The sequence below is a fragment of the Protopterus annectens genome, chromosome 1.part1 (assembly GCF_019279795.1).
Source record: "Protopterus annectens isolate FY-2018-M chromosome 1.part1, PAN1.0, whole genome shotgun sequence".
Taxonomy (NCBI): Eukaryota; Metazoa; Chordata; order Ceratodontiformes; family Protopteridae; genus Protopterus; species Protopterus annectens.
In genome coordinates, this window is record NC_056726.1 from 1570759113 (window position 1) to 1570780647 (window position 21535).

The window sequence follows — 21535 nt, forward strand, 5'->3', positions numbered from 1 at the left end:
CCTGCTTCTCAGTAAATTTCCAAAAGGCATAAACATGAATTTTGCCGTGCTAGCAAATACTAGGTCAGAGAGCATCTTGCAATTTCAGAAAGCATACTGCAGTTTAAAAAAGCATCTTGTAATTCCATACAAAATTAAACTGTACATAAAATAGAATGAAATGTGTTAACCCTTTTAGCTTCTAATAAGCACTAAACATATACATTAATACATATTTTTCTAACAGTAAGAAATTGAGGGCCCTCATCAAGTCAACTAAAGCTAATTTTGAAAATAAAGTTGCCAAGGATGCCAAGGATAACCATAAGGCCTTCTATGGCTACGTCAAAAACCTACATGGCAATGCTCAGGTCTGTTCTGAGCTAGTACAAAATGGAACAAAATACACTGACCCTTCTGAGATTGCCAACATCTTGGCTGACAGGTTCAGTGCAAATCCCCCCCCCCTCACCACCTACAGGGCCTATTACCATTCCAGGGGATCGTGTAAGTCCAATTATTACTGATACGTTGGTTAACAAGGCTCTATCTAAAGCTAAAAACACTGCCTCCATGGGACAAGATGGTGTCCCAGGCTGTGTCATATGCGAGCTCCAAAAGGAATTAACCCTGATCTTAATACCCTGTTCAGTCTCAGCCTCTCCACAGGATATGTGCCCATAGAATGGCGCACAGCAACGGTGATCCCGCTACACAAGGGTGGGGCCACAACTGACCCTGGGAACTACCGACCAATAAGCCTGACCAGTCTGATTTGTAAGGCTATGGAGTGTATCATTATGGAACTCATAAATGGAGAGATTGGGAACCTTCAGTCGCTGGACCCCACACAGTTCGGCTTCATCAAGGGCAGATCATGCCTCCTGAACCTGGTGGATTTCTTTGAGACAGTTACTCAGGCTATAGATAAGGGAAAGGAGGTACACATGGCTTACCTTGACCTTGCTAAAGCATTTGACACCATTCTCCATTCAGGTATTATTGATAAGCTCACCAGCCTGGGCATAAACCCTTACGTCACAAGATGGATCGCAAACTGGCTATCAGACAGATCCCATAAAGTAAGAGTAGTGGGATCTATGTCCAAATCCAGACCAGTAACGAGTGGTGTGCCTCAAGGCTCTGTCCTGGGGTCCCTCCTGTTTGGCATATACTTCTCAGAAGTACAGGCAAGCACGGAAGGGCTGTGGCTGACTAAGTTTGTGGACGACTGCAAACTGGGTGCTATAATAGAGTCTCCGGCCGACATGGAGATCCTCCAGAAGGGCCTAGATGAGACTGATGCATGGTGTCAAAGCCATGGTCTCAAGCTAAATGCAAAACAAATGCGTAGTAATCCCCTTTGGAAAAAACAGAGTACCCGCAAACTACAACATAGGAGGTAATCCCCTGAAATCTGAAGAAGAAATAAGGGATCTGTGATTGCAGGGAGTATAAACCTTTATCCCCCTGGACTGACACCAAAAGCTAAGCCAATTGTTGAAGGTGATCATTTTTTGTTTATATTACGGCATCATCCTGGATGAGGGTAGAATCTTGCTTAGGGTTAGGGTCATACCTGCCTGGGACACATAATCTGAGAGTTCAGTCACGTCTCTGTTCATATAGTCCAGAGAGGTATGTCTCAAGTCATTCACCCTAACATGGACTATGACAGTTATAACAGTACTTCCTGTTGAGTGACTTGAGTGCAAGTGTGATTTGACGGATCCTGGCACCAGACAGTAAGCTGACTGTGACCTTCTCTTTGCCCAGCCTGGTGAAGGGGACAACTGTGTGTCTCATTATGGCATCACCTATGATTAAGACATTAGGAGGTGTTTTGCCTAAGGGGCTTATTTGCTGAGACACTGGTGTACATGTTATTATATGTAATGGTTACTATTTGCATAGCAGTATGTGCAAGTGGTTTACATTTGGTAGGTCTCTGATCTTTTTATAGGCTTGTAGTGAGTACCTCCACGTATGTGGGTTTATGTGTTGTGACTTTTATTTTGTGTGAGAAGTTAAGTATGTATGTTGACAAACTGATGCCCAATTTGTTGTTATGTTGAGAGAATGGACTCCAATTTTGTAGTGCAATTACCTATTTGTTTGCTTTAGGAGTAAGTGGTTGTCAGTAAACATAAGGTCTCATGGCACGATGCCAGGGTAATCCTATGAGCTAGGCTTGTAAAGGCTCCAGGGCCATTAGCCTAGTACACACCTATGAACCTATGCGGCAATTACCACCACATTGTCTCAAAATGCAAATGTGAATTATACTAGCCAGAGAAATGATGGGAAACCGTCCATCCATTATAGCATTTTTTACAGTATGTACTATTAAGGAATGGACTGGGCTAGCTACACTGTTTTTTTTTTCACTAGAACTATCAAAAGGGTTTGTGCTATTGAGGGCTAGGGCTGATAAGTGTGGCAATACTACTCAGTGGGCAGCTGATATAGTGCAGCAGGGAAGCTTGGGAGGGTTCCTGCTTTCATCTATATTGAGCACCGCTAACCCCCCTTCGTGGGGTGTAGTAATGTCAAACCAGAGACTTAAACATAGGCAAAAATAAACACTCTTAAACTAGCTATTTTAAAATTTTTATTGCAGTTAGTTCCGTTGGACGCAAATGATAACAGTAACAACCCTCCCCAGGAAAAAAAAAAAAAAGAAGTTCGCGACGGAAGTTACATAGAGTACAACGGATGTGGCTTACTCTTAGCACGAGAGTGGAAAACGACGTGTGCTGAGGCGTTTTATATTTGCTAGTAGTTTAGAATCAGTAAGGCTTATATAATGTCTCGTTATTTGCGACCGCCAAATACCTCTCTTTTTGTTCGCAATGTAGCTGATGATATAAGGTATGTAAAACTATAAAATATATATATATATTACCCATTGCAAGTATTGGTGTTAGTCTGTTTGTAAAATGCAGGCCTCAATAGCTGCATGCTGATTTTTTTTAACCCCATGCGTTAGCCTTATGCTGCTGCTTTTTGTCGTTTGTTGCGCTGAAGTTGAAATGACTGTTTCTACTAACCTTTTATTGTTAGATGCTAAAAGAAGAATTTAAAAAGTAGATGCGAGTGACTTGGTGTAGTTGGATAAATTCCTTTATTTTTTACTTATTTCTAGAACGCTAGTTTTGTTTTTCTCCGGAATACTGAAATAGTTATTTGGAAATCCTTTTATATTGGCGGGTTCGCAAAGGAGGGGGTGTAGTTATGTACAGAAAACTGGGTTTAAGCAATGTAACTTAATCTCGCTTGTATGGTTGCTTTAACTGTATGGGGGGGGGGTACGTTCGTATTTGGTATAAAAAGGGTACGTGGATGGTTTCTCGCACTTTAGCGAAGGTTTAGTACGAATCTTTTTGAGAAGTTTTATGTCGTCTGCACTGTCTTCAAGGGGGAAAGTGGGTGATAACGTTGTAATGTGCGCCTTCCCCGTATATTATCGGCCTCTTCTCACAAACGGCACGCCCCCTATAGCACACTCGATGGAGGGGCAAGTGGAGTAATCCACAGGGAACTAAGTGAAAATACCAGTCCCTAAATTGTAGCTCACCCTATTTTTTTTTATCCTGAAGACATTGGAAATGGGAGTAAAGGGTCCTGAAAAGTAGGTTTATCCAGCCAACATTCTTCGTATCTAGCATAAAGGTTGAATACTAAACCGCCGAAAACATTTTCTACATTCAGCATTAAGTAACAAATGGGAAATGTACGCGCGTTGTCAGTGTAATGTCTAGGTTCATAGGTTTATACTAGACTATCTGCCCTAAGGCATTTATAAGCCTAGCCCAAAGTTTTGTGGCTTACGCCACCCCTTATGTTAAAAAATACTGTGCCCATTAGTTTGTTGTGCCTCTGTCCAGCAGTGACACAGAGATGATTCCCGGGGTAAACCTACGATCTCCCATCCACCGGTCAAGATTTCTCTTTAACCGAGCCAGCGAAGTGCTCTGCCTCACATGGACTGGGATTTTATTCCACAGCAGAGGGAGTCTCTGGGTGACAAATCAATCCCTCCAGCATGTCCTATTTATATCCGTGCTAAGGTTTAAGTCGCTTGCTCTAGTGGATCTGGTATTTTTGGATTTTTTGAGGTGGAGCATGTCCATTAATTCCGGGTTGGACATGGCCTTGTATGTCAGGCACAGGTCACCTCTGAGCAGGCGGTATGTGACTGAATAGAGCCAGAGTTTCTTCAGGTTGGCAGCATATGACAGATTTTGGAGTCCCTTTATCCTTTTGGTGAGGAACTTTTGGGGTCTCTCCAATTGCTGCAGGTGTCTGGTGAGAGACATCCCGAATGGGGCATTGTACTCTATCATTGGTCTGATAAGTGAAGAGTACAGGGGAACAATGACCTCACTTGATCTGGATGTGAATCCCTTCATGATCAGGTGGGCAGTGTAGAAGGTCTTTCTAACCACTTTAGCAATGTGAGTGTCAAAAGAGAGGCCACTGTCAACCTGGGTCCCCAGGTCCCTGATAACCTTTTCTGTGCTTAATGGATTGCCACCTATATGGTAGCTTGGGGTTTCCTTGTTTTCCCGAAGGGTATGACTATACATTTTTTGGCATTTAACTTCAGGCCATGGCTCTGGCACCAGTTTTCTGTGCTTAATGGATTGCCACCTATATGGTAGCTTGGGGTTTCCTTGTTTTCCCGAAGGGTATGACTATACATTTTTTGGCATTTAACTTCAGGCCATGGCTCTGGCACCAGTTATCGGTTTCTGTGAGACCCCTCTGAAGGATATCTGTGTCCGATGTACTTTCCACTATGGCGCCCAGTTTGCAGTCATCTGCAAACTTTGTCAGCCATAGTCCTCCTATGTTTGCCTGTACTTCTGAGAAGTAGATGCCGAACAGGGGGCCAAGGACTGAGCCCTGTGGGACCCCACTTGTGACCGGCTTGGAGTCTGACATGACGCCAGCAACTCTAACCCTGTGGGTTCTGTCCTTTAGCCAGTTTGCAACCCATCTTGTAACATATGGATTTACATTTAAGCTGGTAAGTTTCTCTCTAATACCCGAGTGGGGTATTGTCGAAAGCTTTTGCAAGGTCAAGGTAGGCTGTATGGACTGCCTTTCCCTCATCAATGGCCTTGGTGACTGTTTCGAAGAAGTCGACCAAGTTCAAAAGGCATAATCTGCCCTTGACAAAGCCAAACTGGGTCGGGTCCAATGTCTGCAAGTCCCCTATGTCTTTGTTTGAGTTCCATTATGATCCTCTCCATAGCTTTGCAGACCAGGCTTGTTAAGCTTATGGGGCGGTAATTTCCAGGGTCCGTAGAGGTTCCGCCTTTGTGGAGTGGGACCACAGTTGCCGTACGCCACTCCTTGGGCACGTATCCTGTGGTAAGGCTAAGATTAAACAGCTGCCTTATATGCGGGTTTAGTTCCTCGTTGAGTTTGTGTAGCACACAGCTGGGGACACCATCCAGTCCCATTGATGCTGTGTTTTTAGCTGTAGAGAGAGCAGCTTTCACCTGTGCATTAGAGATGTCTAGGAGGCTACACTCCGCTGGGATAGTTCTCTCCTTTTGGGGGGGAGAGGGGGGTGAAGTTTGCACTGAACCTGTCTGCCAGTATGTTGGCAATGTCTGTGGGTTCAGTGATTTTTGTATCATTTTGGACTAATTATGCGCATATCTGGGAGTTTCCAGACTTTAATGCACTTTTATTAAATTCTACAACATGGGGTCATTTATTTCCCTTTCTGAAAAAGGTTGATGGGTGTGTCCACATCATAGTTATTGGTGCCCCTGGTTTGGATATGTAATTAGGTTCATAGGTAGATTCTAGGCTATCTGCCCAAGGGCATTTATAAGCCTAGCCAGAGTGTGTCTGCTTTCGCCGCCCCATTGATTAAGTGATCCTCTGTCAAGCAGAGCCAATGAAGTAATCCCAGGGGTGTATTTACTGTTACCCATCCACTGGTCAAGGTTTCTCTCAAGTGTTTAGTGAAGGGCTCTGCCTAAAGTAGTTTGGAATTATGTTCCAAAGCTTGGGGAGTCTCTGACAGGAATCTTTTTGTTCAGCATGTTCTTTTTATTACTGAGGTTTAGCTCACTAGAGCGCGTGGTTCGCATTGTCTTGGATTTCTTTAGGTGGAGCATGTCCATCAATTCTGAGTTTGACATGGCTTTGTAATTCAGACAGAGCACCTCTGAGTAAGCGATATGCCACTGAGTACAGCCAGAGTTTTTTCAGTCGGGCTGCATAGGGCATATGTTTGAGACCAGTAATCCTCTTGGTGGGGTACTTTTGTGGTCTTTCCAGCTGTTGGAAGTGTCTTGCGAGGTACATCCCAAATGGGGCATTATACACTATGATGGGTCTGATGAGTGAGTAGAGGGGCACTATAACCTCTCTATTTTTAGATGCGAACCCTTTAGTAATTAGCTGGGCCACATAGGATTTCCTAACTACTTTGGGAATATGATTGTCAAAGGAATCTACCTGGGTCCCCAGATCTCTTGTTACCCCTTTTGTATTAAGGGGACTGCCACCTATGTGGTTATGTATTTTTTTGCATTTAGCTTGAGGCCATGACTTTGACATCAGGTGTCCGTCTCAGTAAGGCCCTTTTGGAGGATGTCCACGGCAGCTAGAGAGTCAAGTATGGCTCCCAGTTTGCAGTCCTCGGCAAATTTGGTTAGCCATAGTCCCCTTGTGTCTGCCTGTACTTCTGAGAAGTATATGTTGAACGGTAGGGGTCCCAGGACCGAGCCTTGCGGGACACCACTTGTGACTGGTTTAGAGTCTGACCTGGAGCCCGCTATTCTTACCATGTGAGTTCTGTCTGTAAGCCAGTTGGCAACCCATCTCGTGACATAGGGGTTTATGTTCAGGCTGGTGAGTTTTTCTGTAATACTAGAGTGGGGAATGGTGTTGAAAGCCTTGGCGAGGTCAAGGTAGGCTGTGTGAAGCACCTTTACCTCGTCTTTGGCCTTGGTGACTGTCTCGAAGAAGTCAACCAGGTTTAGTAGGCTTGATCTGCCCTTAACAAAGCTGAACTGAGTCTGGTGAAGTGTTTGGAAGTTCCCGATGTCTTTGTTAATGAGTTCCATGATGTGTTCCATAGCCTTGCAGAACAGGCTAGTCAGCCTTATGGGGCGATAGTTACCAGGGTCAGTTGTGGTCCTTCCTTTGTGGAGAGGAATAACTTGCTGTGCACCATTCTCTGGGCACCTAGCCTGTGGAGAGGCTGAGGTTGAACAGAGTGTTTAGATGGGGGGTTAGTTCGTTCTGTAGTTTGTGCAAGACACAGCCTGGGACACCATCTGGCCCCATTGGTGCTGTGTTTTTGGCTTTTGAAAGGGCTGTTTTCACTTGTGCGTCTGGGACACTGCACTTTTCAGGTGTTGTGGGCCCTTTTGGGGGTGAGGGGGTTGAAATTTGTACTGAATCTATCTGCCAGGATGTTGGCAATATCAATAGGTTCAGTATATTTTGTGCTATTTTGCACTAGTTCAGTGTATATCTGCGAGTTGTCACTTGGATTCTTAACCACATATTATCTTATGAATCCTTGGCTGTTTTTCTTTCGAAGTTAGTCTTGTATGATTTTGAGGACTTTAGTTTCTTACTGATACTGATCAGTGATGTCTTTCCTTCTTGGGAATTGCTTTTTTTTTTACTAGTTTCCTCCTCCTATTGTGTAGCCTGTTTATGGCAGGGGTCCAGTAAACTGGTTTCCTTCTCTTAAGAGGAGTGAGTCTTGGTTTTACTAAGGATGGCATGATCCATACACTCTGAGCACCTACAAGGATGCATTTGTAAAGGTTTTTGCATCTTGGGCGGTATTATCCTTTAGCGTGGGGGCGAGTGAGTCTTGGTTTTACTAAGGATGGCATGATCCATACACTCTGAGCACCTACAAGGATGCATTTGTAAAGGTTTTTGCATCTTGGGCTGTATTATCCTTTAGCGTGGGGGCTGTAAAACTTACAACCTCTGTCTTAAGTAAGGTGAGGTTTGCTTTAGAAAAGCTTTTTACTGTGCTTTCCTTAGTTTGGGGGTGGTGAGATGTGGACATCCAGAGTGATTAGTTTATGGTCTGATCTAGGTAGTAACTGGTTGACCTCTGGTGTGGAATACCTGTCACCCATGTTGGTGATGACCAGGTCCAATATGTTTTCACCTCTGGTGGGGGGGTTTACCAGCTGATCGGGGCATTTGAGTTTATGAATTCCAGGGAGCGCTGGGCCTGAGTTTGTACTCTAGTAGTTTTCCCAGTTAATGGTAGGGTAATTGAAATCGCCCAATATCAGGGTGTTTGGACCTTCATGTTTTCCAGTTTCCCCAGAAAGGTGGAGTGGTGGTCCTGGGTCATGGAGGGTGATCTGTAGCAGGCCACAATTTGCATTGCAGATTTGCCAGATGTTAGTTGCACATGGACTATCTCAGAGGTATCCTGCTGTGCAACTAACCTGGAGGTGTAGGTATCCTTGGTGAATATGGATACACCCCCTCCTTTGTGTTTCGTTCCATGTTCTGCAGCCGAGCCCGGTAGTGCTGGGGTGCTCTCTGGAGCCTTGAGCCAGGTTTTTGTTACTGCACAGATGTCGACGTTCTCCATACTGAGGAGTGCTTCGAGGATGTGCATTTTGAGATTTAAACTCCTGGCGTTTTAGTAGCATAACCCTCAGATTTTTGTTAATTGTGTTTACAGAGGTGGGTTTGACGTTTGAGCCTTGCCTAAAAAAGGCACTGTGGGGGCAGCAAGAGCCTTGGCCAGTATTCGAAAGCCTAGGGGTGACATGTGCAAGCTGTCTCTTGCGAAGCAACACAGCTTGTCGAGCATGTCGTCCCAGGCTGACAGACACTGGATTCCCTTTGAAGGACACCAGAAGCTTAGCCAATTGTTGAAATTGATGATTTTTTCTTTATACATTATTGGTGAGGGCAGGATGCTGTTCAGGGTCATTCCAGCCTGGACTACATGATCAGAGAGCTCTTCCATGTCTCTCCATGTAGTCCAGGGAAGTACGTCTCGGGTCATTCACACCAACATGAACACCGACCGTGATACGTGTACTTTGTTCTGGAGTGACCTGAGTGTTTGTGTTATGTGGCAGATTCTGGCTCCCGATGGCAGCTAACAGTAACCTTCTGCTTGTCCAGCCTAGTGAGTGGGATGTCAGTGTGCCTGACTATAGTCACCTGTTACTAGTATGTTATTTCGCCTTGGGCTGTGATTGTGTGGCACACTGTTTTATGTGTTGACTGGTTTGTGACGGAAGGTGCAGGTTGTTTGGGTGTCTGCTTTGGGGGTCTCTGATACTTTTGCAGGTTTTTATTTAGAGCCTCAGAGTATGATTTTGTGTATTTTTTGCTAGTGCTGTTTTTGGTAGGTCTGTGTGTGGCTGGAGGTGTGGTGCAGGTGTTGACCTTCCCCTCTTGACTGTTCCAGTCTTGGGTGGAGACAGCTTAGCCTCCAGTTTGGCTGTATAATTGCATCTCTCACATGTTAGTGTTTTGTGGTAGGAGGATAGGGTTGTCTGTGTACATGAGGCAGTCAGCATTGCCTCAGGATACCCAGATTCACCAGCTGGACTGGAGAGTACACCTGAAATTGCCCTTTGGTCATGCCTGAGTAGTATGGTGAGGGGTGAATAAAGAGCCTTGCCCTGCTGGGCAATCAAGTGCTTGCTATTAGGTCTGAGCAAGTGCCGGGCTGTAGGATGCTTTTTGGGTGCTTGGGTTGAGAGGTGGACTAGTTTCAAGAGAAAGACTGAAGAGGAGACTTAGTGGAGTACTACATATCTACAAAAATCATGTAATGGGAGACTTCAGAAGATTGTGAAGGGTTAGTTACATCCAGTCTGAAATGAGGACTATCCCTCCAAAATGAGAACATTGTTCAGGATTATCTAAAATATAAGCCCCCCCCCAAAAAAAAGGCAGCTGAGGTCAACATAAAACTCATGGTTTTTAACAGTTAACTATTTCATGAGTCTCCTATTAAACTGTTCAGAAGAGTGCGAGTAAACTGCTTTGTCGTATGGTCTGAAATGTAAACCTCTACAATTTGATGTGCCGTTGCTGAGCAATTGATACAAGCATTAACATAACTGGGTTGTGCAGTGGGGATATTTATCTGTAATTGCCTATCGGAGATTAGCACAGAAACCATGCCCTAACCTGCATGAAAATGTTTGTGGTGGTGCTTAGAGATCACTTGGGATTTAACTTAAGAGCTACTGATAAATTTCCAGACAGCTGCAAAATGGGGCTGTTGAATTACCCTCAAAACAGCCAAATTCTCAAACTAATTCTCCAAGTGTAAACTCTTGTTTACTGAGACACACTAAATGGTAAAAAGTGTTTTGCCATCCTTTTTTTGATAGATTTCCTGGAGAAGTGATTATTTATATAGACAGCAATCCTGTTATAGAACTTGGGAATCTGGGTTTATAACTCTTGCCCCCTCCATGCTGTGATATTGGTTTGTCAGGAAATTTGCCACGGTTAATGCTGAAAAGAATACCCACATGGTCTGGAGAGACAATTAACCTGTTATGTCTGCATTGTCAGACCAGTTGAGTACAGTGCCCTGTATCAGTTAGACCTCATGTTCCTAACCAAAAGTTCCTGGGTTATCAAGAGAGCCTGGAAGCTGCTATCCCTTTTTCACAGCATAAGACATTTGAGGGTACTCGTATACCTCCCAGTTCAGATTTTTGCTCAATGTCCAGATTTTTCTCATTTTTGGTCCATTTTTCATATTTTGGTTTTCCAGTAAGTCATTAATTTTTAAGTTGGAATATGACGGAAGTTTGCGTTTCAGACTTTATACCCTTCAGGAAATACATGCTAATGCAAAACCTGTTCTATTTTCTAAGTTTGTAATAGCAATATTTAAAAATTGTCCTTATGTTTGGGCCTTTGTCCAGATTTCTTGCTTTAAGGTTGAGAGGTATGGGGGGAGAGCTGTTGCTTATGCACCACACTGTTGGTTCTGGTTGTTGCAGACTTGCTGTATCTCTACAAGTCCAGTGGTTCCATCATTACTAGTAGAACCAGTGATCTGAATTTTCAGAAGGTGAATAAGTCATTCTGGAGAGACAGGTTTGTAACCCGATGCCTCCTGGGTCTCTGGAGTAAACTGCCCTTATATAAATCAGTGTGTTTATAATCTGGATAAGGATCTGATTTATTATATGGTTGACCTTTAATGCCCTTCTGGAGAGCAAACGTGTAGACTATGGGAAGGGCAGTCATAAGGGGTTAATGCCCATGAGTCCGTAGCTTTGGGATATCGCCAAGTCTGTATCATGTCTCTGAAAAATACTAGGTATTGGAGAGGACATGTCCCTTTTAAACCCCCTCCCCCCCATATGATATGAGCATTAGAATAGTATTGAGTAGCTGTTGAAAGCATCTTTGAAAAATATAAGCACCCATTTTTAAGAGAATTGTTTTTTTCTTAGTAAGTAATTTATTTTAATAAATATACAAGTTAAGGGGGAGTTTTAACTAGGCAACACCATTGCGGTTTGAGTGTCTGGAGTATTGTTTCATTCCACTGTAGCCATTCTTTTTTTTTTTTTCTTAATTCAAGCAATACAACATTAATTTTCTTTGTTCTATATCATGGGTTCAGTATAAGTGGGGATGTTTCTGGCCCTGTACATGACAAGTGTTGTCCAAATAGGTTCTCTCTTAATTGTGTACTCCTCAGTAGCCTTTGTGTAGTGGTGAGCATAGCTGCCTTCCAGACAGTTGACACTGGTTTGATTCCTGGAGGCCTTTACATTTAGAGGGTTTGCTTGATGGTTGATGTGCTTACCTCACAAATAACAAGGTATAGGATTTGATTCTCCTTTGATCGTTGACTAGTTAACTACCCAGTAATATTGCAACAGTCGCTGTTAAAAAAAAAAACATTGGAATTGTATTTAACAAGCTAGGTAGTTAATAGGTAATGTTATAGCCAGGCTGAGGCTGTAATTCAGCCTGAGCACGCTGACTAGTGTATGTTTCTCTGGGTTAGAATGCTGAAAGCTACATGTACTGTAGAGGGGTGTGATGCAGTTAAACATGACAAAAGATAATGGGTTCTGTTTTACTGGACAGTATTAGCATTGCCTAAACTAAAGCACTTTCCTCTTGAGTTGTGCAGTAAAACCAGTTAGTCCTGCCTGTTGCATACCCAAATTAATGCCTTCATTACAAGAATGTCTTTGTTGGTATGTACAGCATACTGAGACTTAATTGTATGAGCTGTACACCAGCCTGGGGGCTTGTGGGAAAGAGTTGTGTATGACCCAAGATTTAGTGGCTTGTATGTGCCTGTCCTTTTCTGGGAGGAGGGCTTAATAGCACTTTCTGTGGTGGAGCTCAGGCTTGAAGGACACAACAAATGTGGCTGCTTTATAGGGCCCATGGTGGAACATGCTCACAAGCTTTTCTCATTGCTTGCCCAAACTGATGTCGTAGGAGCTGGAACCTTTGGCTTGAAAGAAACATCCGGTGTTGGAATTATGATCCTAGCTTCCTGTTTTGTGTCCCAGGCTCCGTGGTATTCTTATCCCATATGGCCAAAAGATCTTTGGAGGGATGAGGATCTCCCACCCAGTGATTGCTTACTCTGGGAGCCCTCATTGGTGGTGGCTCTAAAAAGCAGAGCTGTGAAAGGATGCCATGGATCTAAAGTTAATGCTAAGGCTTTTCCCACTGTTTGTCCAGACTGATATTGGTGCATGGGGAAGTAGTTTGGGTAGTTCTTACTACTTACTAGCCACATCTGGAAGTATGATGACCCAAACTTTTCTAATTTTGTGCAGGAGGCCCTCTCCTCTTGTCTGAGGATGAGGTCCACCTAGTAGTGATATGCCACAAGGTGTTGGTACTGAGGAGGAGCATCTGTGGAAGAAAGCCAGGGATCTGAAGTCCGCTGTACACTTTGTATTTGGGGTAGAGCACTGATCTCCATGGACACTTTCTGGTCTCGTCCAGTGAAGCATTGTCTTTTTAAATTAGTTTGGCAAATGGCTGGGGTGGGTCGATTCCTGGACCATAGGGAGCAGTTTACTTTTATAAGTAATAAGTGGGTGATTCACATGGAGTTGCATGTACACTCTAATATTGATACATGATTAATATTAAATGTAAATGCGACTGGGGTAGTAGTGCACCCCCCCAGTCAACACTAGGCCAGTAGCCTCTTTCAGAGGAGGCTCAATGTTTTATTCATAGTGACTTGAGTGGAGAAATGGGAAATGCTGTGGGCAGGGCAAGACACTACCAATTTAACTAAAAGTGGCACTTGCATATTTGGTGTATTGTATCTATATAAATATGTGCCTATGTACTCATGTAAATATGTATGTGTATAGATCTGTATTATGGTTCTATTTTTAAATTTATGTATATATTTTTTATTGCGTATCTACATACACCCTGTTTGTCATGCTGCCTTCTAGGAATTACAAGCCATGTACTGGAAACACCGTCCAGAAGAGTATTGACATGTACTATAAAATGGGAATCCAGAGGGGTAGCTCTTAGAAGTAACGGGAGAGCGCTTTGAAAGCAAGAAAGAAATTTGAGCCCCTCTTGAGCTTCAGACTGAGCAGAACTCTGCTTTATTTGGAAAACCAGTATCTGTGAGCTGTTGAACTAGGGTAGGAGCTTTGCAGGATCTGTTAGCACCTTTTCCATGTTACAGATGTCATCAAACAATTACTACACCATTCAGCTCAGGAAGATTTCTAAATAGTGCTTGTATAAGTAGTTGGCTTGGCACTCCCCTCTCTAGGTGGCTGATCTCTTCCCAAGCATTTTAATGACCTTGCCTCAAGAGAATGCAGCTGCTTTTGCCTCAAGAGAATGCAGCTGCTATGTTTTCTACACTCATTTTTCCCATGTATTGGGGATTTTGCCTAGAACTTGGCTGTCGTGGAAGGTATTGCATGGTGAGGCCTCGCAGGAGAGTGTTTGGTTGGGTTCAGACAGACCACCCTTCTGTTCATTCATCTGGAGAACTTTAAAGATTTGCTTTAAGAGTTGAAGGTACATGTCCTCTAGGTTGGTTAGAGTAATTCCTGATTACGTGGCATGGCTCAGGTGGTTCTGATTTCCCCCGAGGTTGCCCATTTCACCGAGGGATCTTTTATGTAAGATTTACTACAGAGGGAACGGGAAAATGTAATGTGGGGTGGCTGGGATTTGAGGGGTGGGTGACAGCCTTTTAAGTCCACTTAGTAGGTAAACCTCATACATTTTAAGTTAACATGATGTATTCTCCTAGATCCATCATTATGATAACTGGAGCTTCCCTTGAAGACCTCTCCGCTTCATAGTGTTTGCTAAGCTTTATGACCCTAAATATCTTAAAGCGCAGCTATGCTTCTGAAATATTTGACAGGTTTTGAGAAGTTTTGATGGGGGTATAGCTTTGGTATGACAAGATTCCTCATTGTAACAGATATATGATAGACCAAGGGGTAAGCTTAGTTTCCCATCCAGCGATTTTAAAGTTCCGCTTGAGTAAGTGGACGGAGGGATTCTGCTTAATGTGGATTGGGTGCCTGACCCGAAGAAGTGCTAGACTGCTGTCTCTCTGACTTGTCTTTGTTGCAGTCTAGGGTGGGGTCCCCATGTCCGGTGTTTCTAATGCTTTGTTTTGTAGATGTGCATCCAGTCCATAAGGTCGGCAGATGTTTTGAATGTTGGGCATAGCTTGCCTGTCAGAAGTAGTAGTAGGAGAGGTTACTGTGTATCAATTTAGTCTGTGAGAGACTGAGTATGTGGATAAGGCTCTGAGGTGGTCTGTCTGATATGTCTACACCATGTGTATTTGTGAGCAACCTCTGTAGACTTTCCAGTTGTTGCATATGGAGTACATATAGGAGGTATTGTACTCTGGTCTAATGAGGGCTGAGTAAGAGTCCAACGATGATCTCTTTGGGCCTAGATGCCATACCCTTGAATGATTTCATTGCATGGTCAAAGGCCACTTCACTGTGCATGTGCATTCCCAAATTCCTAAACACAGGTTCAGCTCTTAATGGTATATTATCAGTGCAGTAATTACAGGACTGTTATAGCCTGTTCAGGTGAGGATTCTAGCAGTTGTTTGCTTTTTAGTGTTGGATTTATTTCTAGGATTGTTAGTCTTTCCAAAACGTGTTATATATGGTGTTCTCTTTCTTGGGTTTTAGACAGTGACTCTAGCTGCCTTTGAGGATGGATGTTTTTGGGTGATTTTAGGACGGTTTACTTTGCAATAATCTATGAACTTAGCCAGGGGATTTTGATATTGGCCCTTGCCTTGAGGGGGGGTGTAGGCCAAAAAGGAGAGGCCCCTGGGGCCTGCACTACAGACTGGGCTTTTTGTGGAGGTAAGACTCTTCCTTTCCTGACGTTGTCCTGTTTTGTGAGTCAGCTGGCTATACATTGGGTAGCATAAAGGAGTTGTATCCACACTTGTTTATTCTTTCTCATATCCTTGCATACAAGATTAGTTTAGCTTGTGCGTGTGGTTTCCCAGGTCTGTGGGTGACCCATTCTGAAGCAGAGGGTTAACGGTACTCAGTTGAGTACGAATCCCATTTAGAGGCTATGGTTGAATAGAGTCTTTTGGGTTGCTTGGAGTCAAATTAGGCCCACTATAAGCCAGTGGGTTTGCTACATCTTCTGGCTTGCTATAAGTGTTCCCAGGTTTGGGGGGTGGGGGGGTAAACAACCTAGCTATTGCCCTGAAGTATGCATTGATAAGTTGTAGACGGTCTGTCCTAATTTTCAACCAAAACATAGACAATTCACTGTCTTGAATTGCTGGGTAATGGTTCTTATTTGGCATGAACTGTAACCTAGTGCAGTAAAAGGTTGGGATATTTTTATTTATTTATTTTTTTTTGGGGCCATGTTTAGGCATCACTTTCAGTCTGGCTGGATCTTGGCACTTGTGTTGAACCTCTTCTAAGCAGAGATGAAACCAAAAAGATGTATCCTAACTGGTCTGTGCGCAAAATCATTTGTGCATGGAAAGTCAGCATAATGTCAAACACCTGTCTTAAATGTCATGTCTAAGCAGGATTTGGGGGGGGGGGGCATGTGGTATTTAATTATAAAACCGTTTAATTACCAGCCTTGAGTTGGTGGTTTTGTTTCCTCTTTAAAGGGTACCCTAAACAGTAGTGATCCTGAATGTTCAAGTAAACAATTTGCTAGTTTCTGTGAGCCCCTGCAGATACTTCTGGGTGTCATCTCTTCAGTGGAATAGTACACTGGCATGTGTTTTTGTGGACTTTGTGTTCATCATGAGTTTTAAAACTTGCATCCAGAGAGATCTAACTTGGCTTGTACTAACATGTAGTTGTAAAAAATTTTGCATTCTATCTTTTTAATACTTGGAGCAAGTTAGAGCTAGTTCAACTCCATTAAACTTTATGAAAAGTTTTCACGCAAATAGTAAAAATGTACGGATGCAGGACAACAATCCCATAGCAGTTTAAGTGGTTATAAAATGTTTTCTAAATCAAATTTAGTGTAGATATGTTTGGCAATTTTATACTAGCATGTTCAATCTCCCCCACACCCCCCGCAAAGGTATCCACCATGAAAAACTTCTCCAAAGCTGACTTTGGGCTCCTAAAAACAGAGGTGGTTAACTTCATGGCACCTGTCAGTGGAAAATAGATGCATGGCTGCCAAACTGTACACCAATGCACTGTACGAACACGTACATAATGCATGGAACTAGCCATACCCAACAGAACCAAGATGCTCTCCACTAAAAAAAAAAAATTAATCAACTCTACAACAGAAGGAAGAAACTGTTGCAGAAAAACGTGAAGTCCCAAGACTGGAAAAAAACTCCCCTTATTAGCCTCAACAAAAAGTTGAAATCCCTCATCAAAAACCTGTAAAGCCAGCTATTAAGGCAGAATTGTGGCAGCCACTAAAAACAACCACAAAGCCTTCTATAGTTATATCAAGAAATCTCTATGGCAATACCCAGGTTTGCTCAGAGTTACTGCACAATGGTACCTCTTACATTGAGCCAGCAGGTATTGATTGCCAACATACTGACTGACAGATTCAGTGCCAGTTTTACCCCTCTCCCCACAAGGGACCAATCATAATATCGGAGGAATGCCAGGCACCTGGCATTACTGCAGCACAGGTTAAAGCTGTATTGTCCAAGGCCAGGAATACAGCTTCCATGGAACCAGATTATTTCTCTGGGTGTGTTCTACATGAACTACAAAGTGAAATGGCACCACATCTGTGTGCCCTCTTCAGTCACAGCAATACCTCGGGCTTTGTCCGTACCGAATGGCGCACTGCTACAGTCATCCTCTCCATAAGGGGGAACAACTATAGACCCCAAGACTTATCACCCCATTGGCCTGACGAGTCTGATATGTAAGGCTATGGAGTAGATCATGATGGACCTAATTAACAAGGATATAGGGAATCTCCAAACTCTACATCCCGCACAATTTGATTTTGTGAAAGGTAGGTCATGCCTGCTCAACCTGGTTGACTTCTTTGAGTTGGTCACCAGTAGATGTGGATGAAGGGACGGCTGTTCATACAGCCTACCTCTATCTGGCTACAGCCTTTGATACCATTCCCCACTCGGGAATTGATAACTCGCCAAACTAGGCATCCACCCCTGTATCACTAGATGGGTTGCAGATTGGCTCACAGATGGTGTCCGCTACTTTCACACTGTGGGTTCTAAGTCAGGCTGCTGACCAATCACGAGTGGAGTCCCACAAGGATTGGTCCTGGGTCCTCTCCTGTTTGACATCTACTTCTCAGAAGTCCAGGGCAACACTGATGAACTCTGGCTGACCATGTTTGCAGACGACTGCAAATTGGGAGCAATTATTAACTCCCCGAGTGATGTATACATAGGTTCATAGGTAGGCACTAGGCTATCGGCCCAAGGGCCTGTGTAAGCCTAGCCAACAAGATTCCCTGACTTATGCCACCGTCGAGCAGACGCACACAAGTGATCCCCGGGGTGTATTTCCTATTTCCCATACACTCATCAAAATTTTTCTTGAGTGCTAATGAAGAACTTTGCTTGACATGCATGGGTAGCTTATTCCGGAGTATGGGAAGTCTCTGGGACAGGAATCTATCCCTCCAGCATGATCTATTTATTGTGGTGACAAGGTTTAGGTCCCTAGAGCGTGTTGCTCGGAGGGATTGGGATTTCTTTAGGTGTAGCATGTCCAAACAGCTCTGGGTTTGACACAGCTTTATATGTTGGGCAGAGATCACCTCTGAATAGGCAATATGCTATGGAGTAAAGCTGGAGCTTTTTTTGAGGCGGTCAGTGTAGGGCATTTATTTGAGGCCAGTAATCCTCTTTGTGAGGTACTTCTGTGGCCTTTCCAGCTGCTGCAGATGTCTTGTGAGGTGCATTCCAAAAGGGGCGTTTTACTCTAATGGGTCTGAGCGTCAAGTAGAGGGGAACAATGACACTTTTTTTTTTTTATTATTATTATTTCCTGGATGAGAACCCTTTTTATGTTGGTGTACCACGTAGGACTTCCTGACTGGTGATGTGACTATCAAAGGAGAGACTACTGTCCACCTGGGTCCCAAGGTCTTATCACACATTCAGTGTAAAGTAGATTGCTGCCTATGTGGTAGTTCATGGGGACAGAGTTTTTACCAAAGGGGATGACACTGCACTTTTTGGCATAGAGCTTGAGGCCATGGCTCTGACACCAGGAATTCTGTAGGATGTCCACATAATTTGGGGACTTGACTACAGAGGCCTTCTGTGTTAGCCTGTACTTCAGAGAAGTAGACGCCAAACAGGAGAGGTCCCAGGACGGAACCCTGTGGTACTCCACTTGTCACTGCATTGAGGTCAGATTTGGAGTCTGCACATTTTAGTGTGGGTTCTGTCAGTGAGACAGTTGGCAACCTATCTTGTGACGTAGGGATTTATACCTAGTTTAGTGAGTTTAGCTATAGTTCCAGAATGGGGGATGGTGTCAAGCCTTGGCAATGTCAAGATAGGCTGTGTGAACCACCTTACCCTCATCTACGGCTTTGACTGCCTCAAAGTCTATCAGGTTCAGGAGGCATGATTTGCCTTTTACAAACCCAGACTGGGTGGGATCCAAAGTTTGGAGGTTACCAATGTCTTTGTGGGTTCTACTTTTCTGAAGAAGGCATTGTATTTGGTGAGTCTGATGAGGGCCAAGTAGATTGGTATTGTAACTTGGACCAGGATGCCACATACTCTCCTATAAGTTGGGCAAAATAGAATGATTTTTCTTAGTTGCGTCTACATATGTTCCCGGGTCCTTTACTACGGTGTTGACTCTTTGGTGTTTCAGTGGAGAAATTAATTTGGGCTGACAGTTTCCCAAAGAACATTATAATGCTTTTTTAGCATTGAGTAAGCCATGGCTTTGGGCACCAGTCATTTGTTTGTTAAAACCCTCTAGCAAGTTGTTGGTGTCTTGAGGAGGTCTAAAGTATCACCCAACTTGGTGAGTCAGAGGCCTTGAACATTAGCGTTGATATTCTGAGAAGTAGATGCTAAACAGAAGTTGGCCCAGTAGAGAACCCTGGTGTACTCTACTGGACTCTGGAGGTCATCTCGCCGATCCTGACATCTTGGCTTCTGTGATCCAGCTGGCGATACATCAAGTTTTATGGGGAAAATGTTTAGCTCAGAGCTGTTTTACCCTCCTCCACTGCTTTGGTGACCCTCTAAAGCTAACCAGGTTAAGTTGGCATTACCTTCCCTTGATGTCAAACTGGGGTGGGTCCAGTGCACCTTATTGCTTATTTCCATGACTATTTGTTCCATGACTTTCATATTGGTCTGGGTCTGCAGTTCTCTGGGTTGGTTGCCATTATGGAGGTGGGACTGTTGCGGTCCTCTGTTCTCTTGAAATGTAGCCTTAAATTGTCCTGATAGGTCATGTGTGACTGTTCAGCAGCTGGTCCCTGCTAACTGGGAGATGTATGCTGATGATCTCACCTGGTAGAGCTGGGGAGACAGGCAGTAGATTTGATATGTCACCTTGATAGGTGAAGTTAGTATTGTTCAGCACACTGCTGTGTTGCCTTTAAGGTTCCGGACATAGCTGAAGACCTTGCAGTGACCCTTAGCCTGATGGGGTATCTTGACTTTGGTAGTTAGACTTAATTAGACCTTTTAGTTTCGTTAGTTGTAAATGAGAACACTTCTCTCTTTTTTTGAGAGTTGGTCTTTTTTTTTGGCCATGGGTTTTCTTTTATTGCACACCCTTTTTAGGTGAGGATTCTACCAGTGAAGTTTGGTTTTACTGTTTTGTGTATTTCTGGTAGATAAGGCAGCATCTATGCAGCCATTCATGTGTTTAATTTTTATAGGTTGCTGTGGCCTCAAGGTTAGGGGACCCTTGAGTTTTGACAATCGGTCACTTACAAGGATTTAGTTTGCCTTAAAGTTTCAACTTACTGGTTTAGATGGGGGTTGTTTAGGGTTGATTTTTACTTCAAATGATCAGCTTTGTGATTTGGGTCTGGTGCAGATCCAGTGTTCTTGATCTTGTTGGAGCGCTGTTCCAGGGTGTGGGAGTTAAAGCACAGGAAGCTAAGATAAGTTTCCCAGTTTACAAATGGATAGTTGCCACCTATGAATAAGGTGTTTGGACGGTGAGTGTTTGGGTAAGATTTGTGAGACTCTAGGGACATGGTCTCCAGGAGAAACCCACAATTGGTTTGCAATTAAGTAGCTGTTACACTACCTAAACAGTTTGCATTTTGGTTTCACTTTACCATTGTCCTCTTTACAAAGGAAGTATGATGGTTTAAAATGTCATCTATGTGCAGTTAATGCTTAATTTCAGAACGTTGCCAAGTCTGTATTTGGAAGCTTCACAATGCATGTTTTAATCTTGGAAGAATGGAATTTAGTCATGTTCCATTTGTCTGGTGCATCTTGTATGGCTTTTTATAGGATTGTCCAGTGCACCTGTTGTGCTTGGCAGTTATTACATGGTGGCAAATGCATGCACCCGTTACTGTGCTTTTACATTTTTTGTTAAATGTGGTTACCAATGTTTAATGTGTATGCTGCACTTATAGAAGGTGCTGGGGAAGGGTGGTTTTCAGTGCTGTCAGTACAGAACTGAACTCTCCCGAGTGTTGCTGGTTAATTCTGAACCAAATTCAGTCTTTTGAAGACCTGTGACTGTTGCTTTGGTCTGTGACCTCTTAGAGGTCTGTCTGTCATCTGTAACACTTCACATACTACTAATTTAAGGCTTTTTTTCATTGGACTAAGTTCTAGAATCTTTTTGCATCCACACCTGCCTGGAGAGCAGGGGATGTTAAAAAGGCCTGTTTGGAAGGTAGCCCTTGCCACACAGTTCTGTGGCAAAATTATTGTAGAAAGGACCCAGGTTGAAACTTTCAACTAATGCCTAGATCATGTAATGGGGAAATAAGGGGCTTCATGTTATAGTATATGAGAACTTGTTCTGACTTTAAAAAGTAAAGTTGCTACGCAAATCCACTATGCTTCGTACTGCATTGATTGTTAGACATTACC

The 21535-nt window shown here is 43.5% G+C and overlaps 1 protein-coding gene across 3 annotated transcripts in view; it reads left to right on the plus strand.

The window, feature by feature from the left end:
- Nucleotides 1-2673: 2673 nt before the first annotated feature.
- Nucleotides 2674-21535, plus strand: part of SRSF10 (serine and arginine rich splicing factor 10) — a 456955-nt gene continuing 438093 nt past the window's right edge. For 2 of the 3 annotated variants that reach the window (XM_044083340.1, XM_044083356.1), the window contains exon 1: nt 2675-2850. In XM_044083340.1, coding sequence (XP_043939275.1) covers nt 2786-2850 — 65 coding nt within the window. In that variant the 5' untranslated portion in view covers nt 2675-2785. Of the gene's footprint in view, nt 2851-21535 lie in introns of all 3 variants that reach the window. The other variant, XM_044083347.1, reaches the window with a different exon arrangement.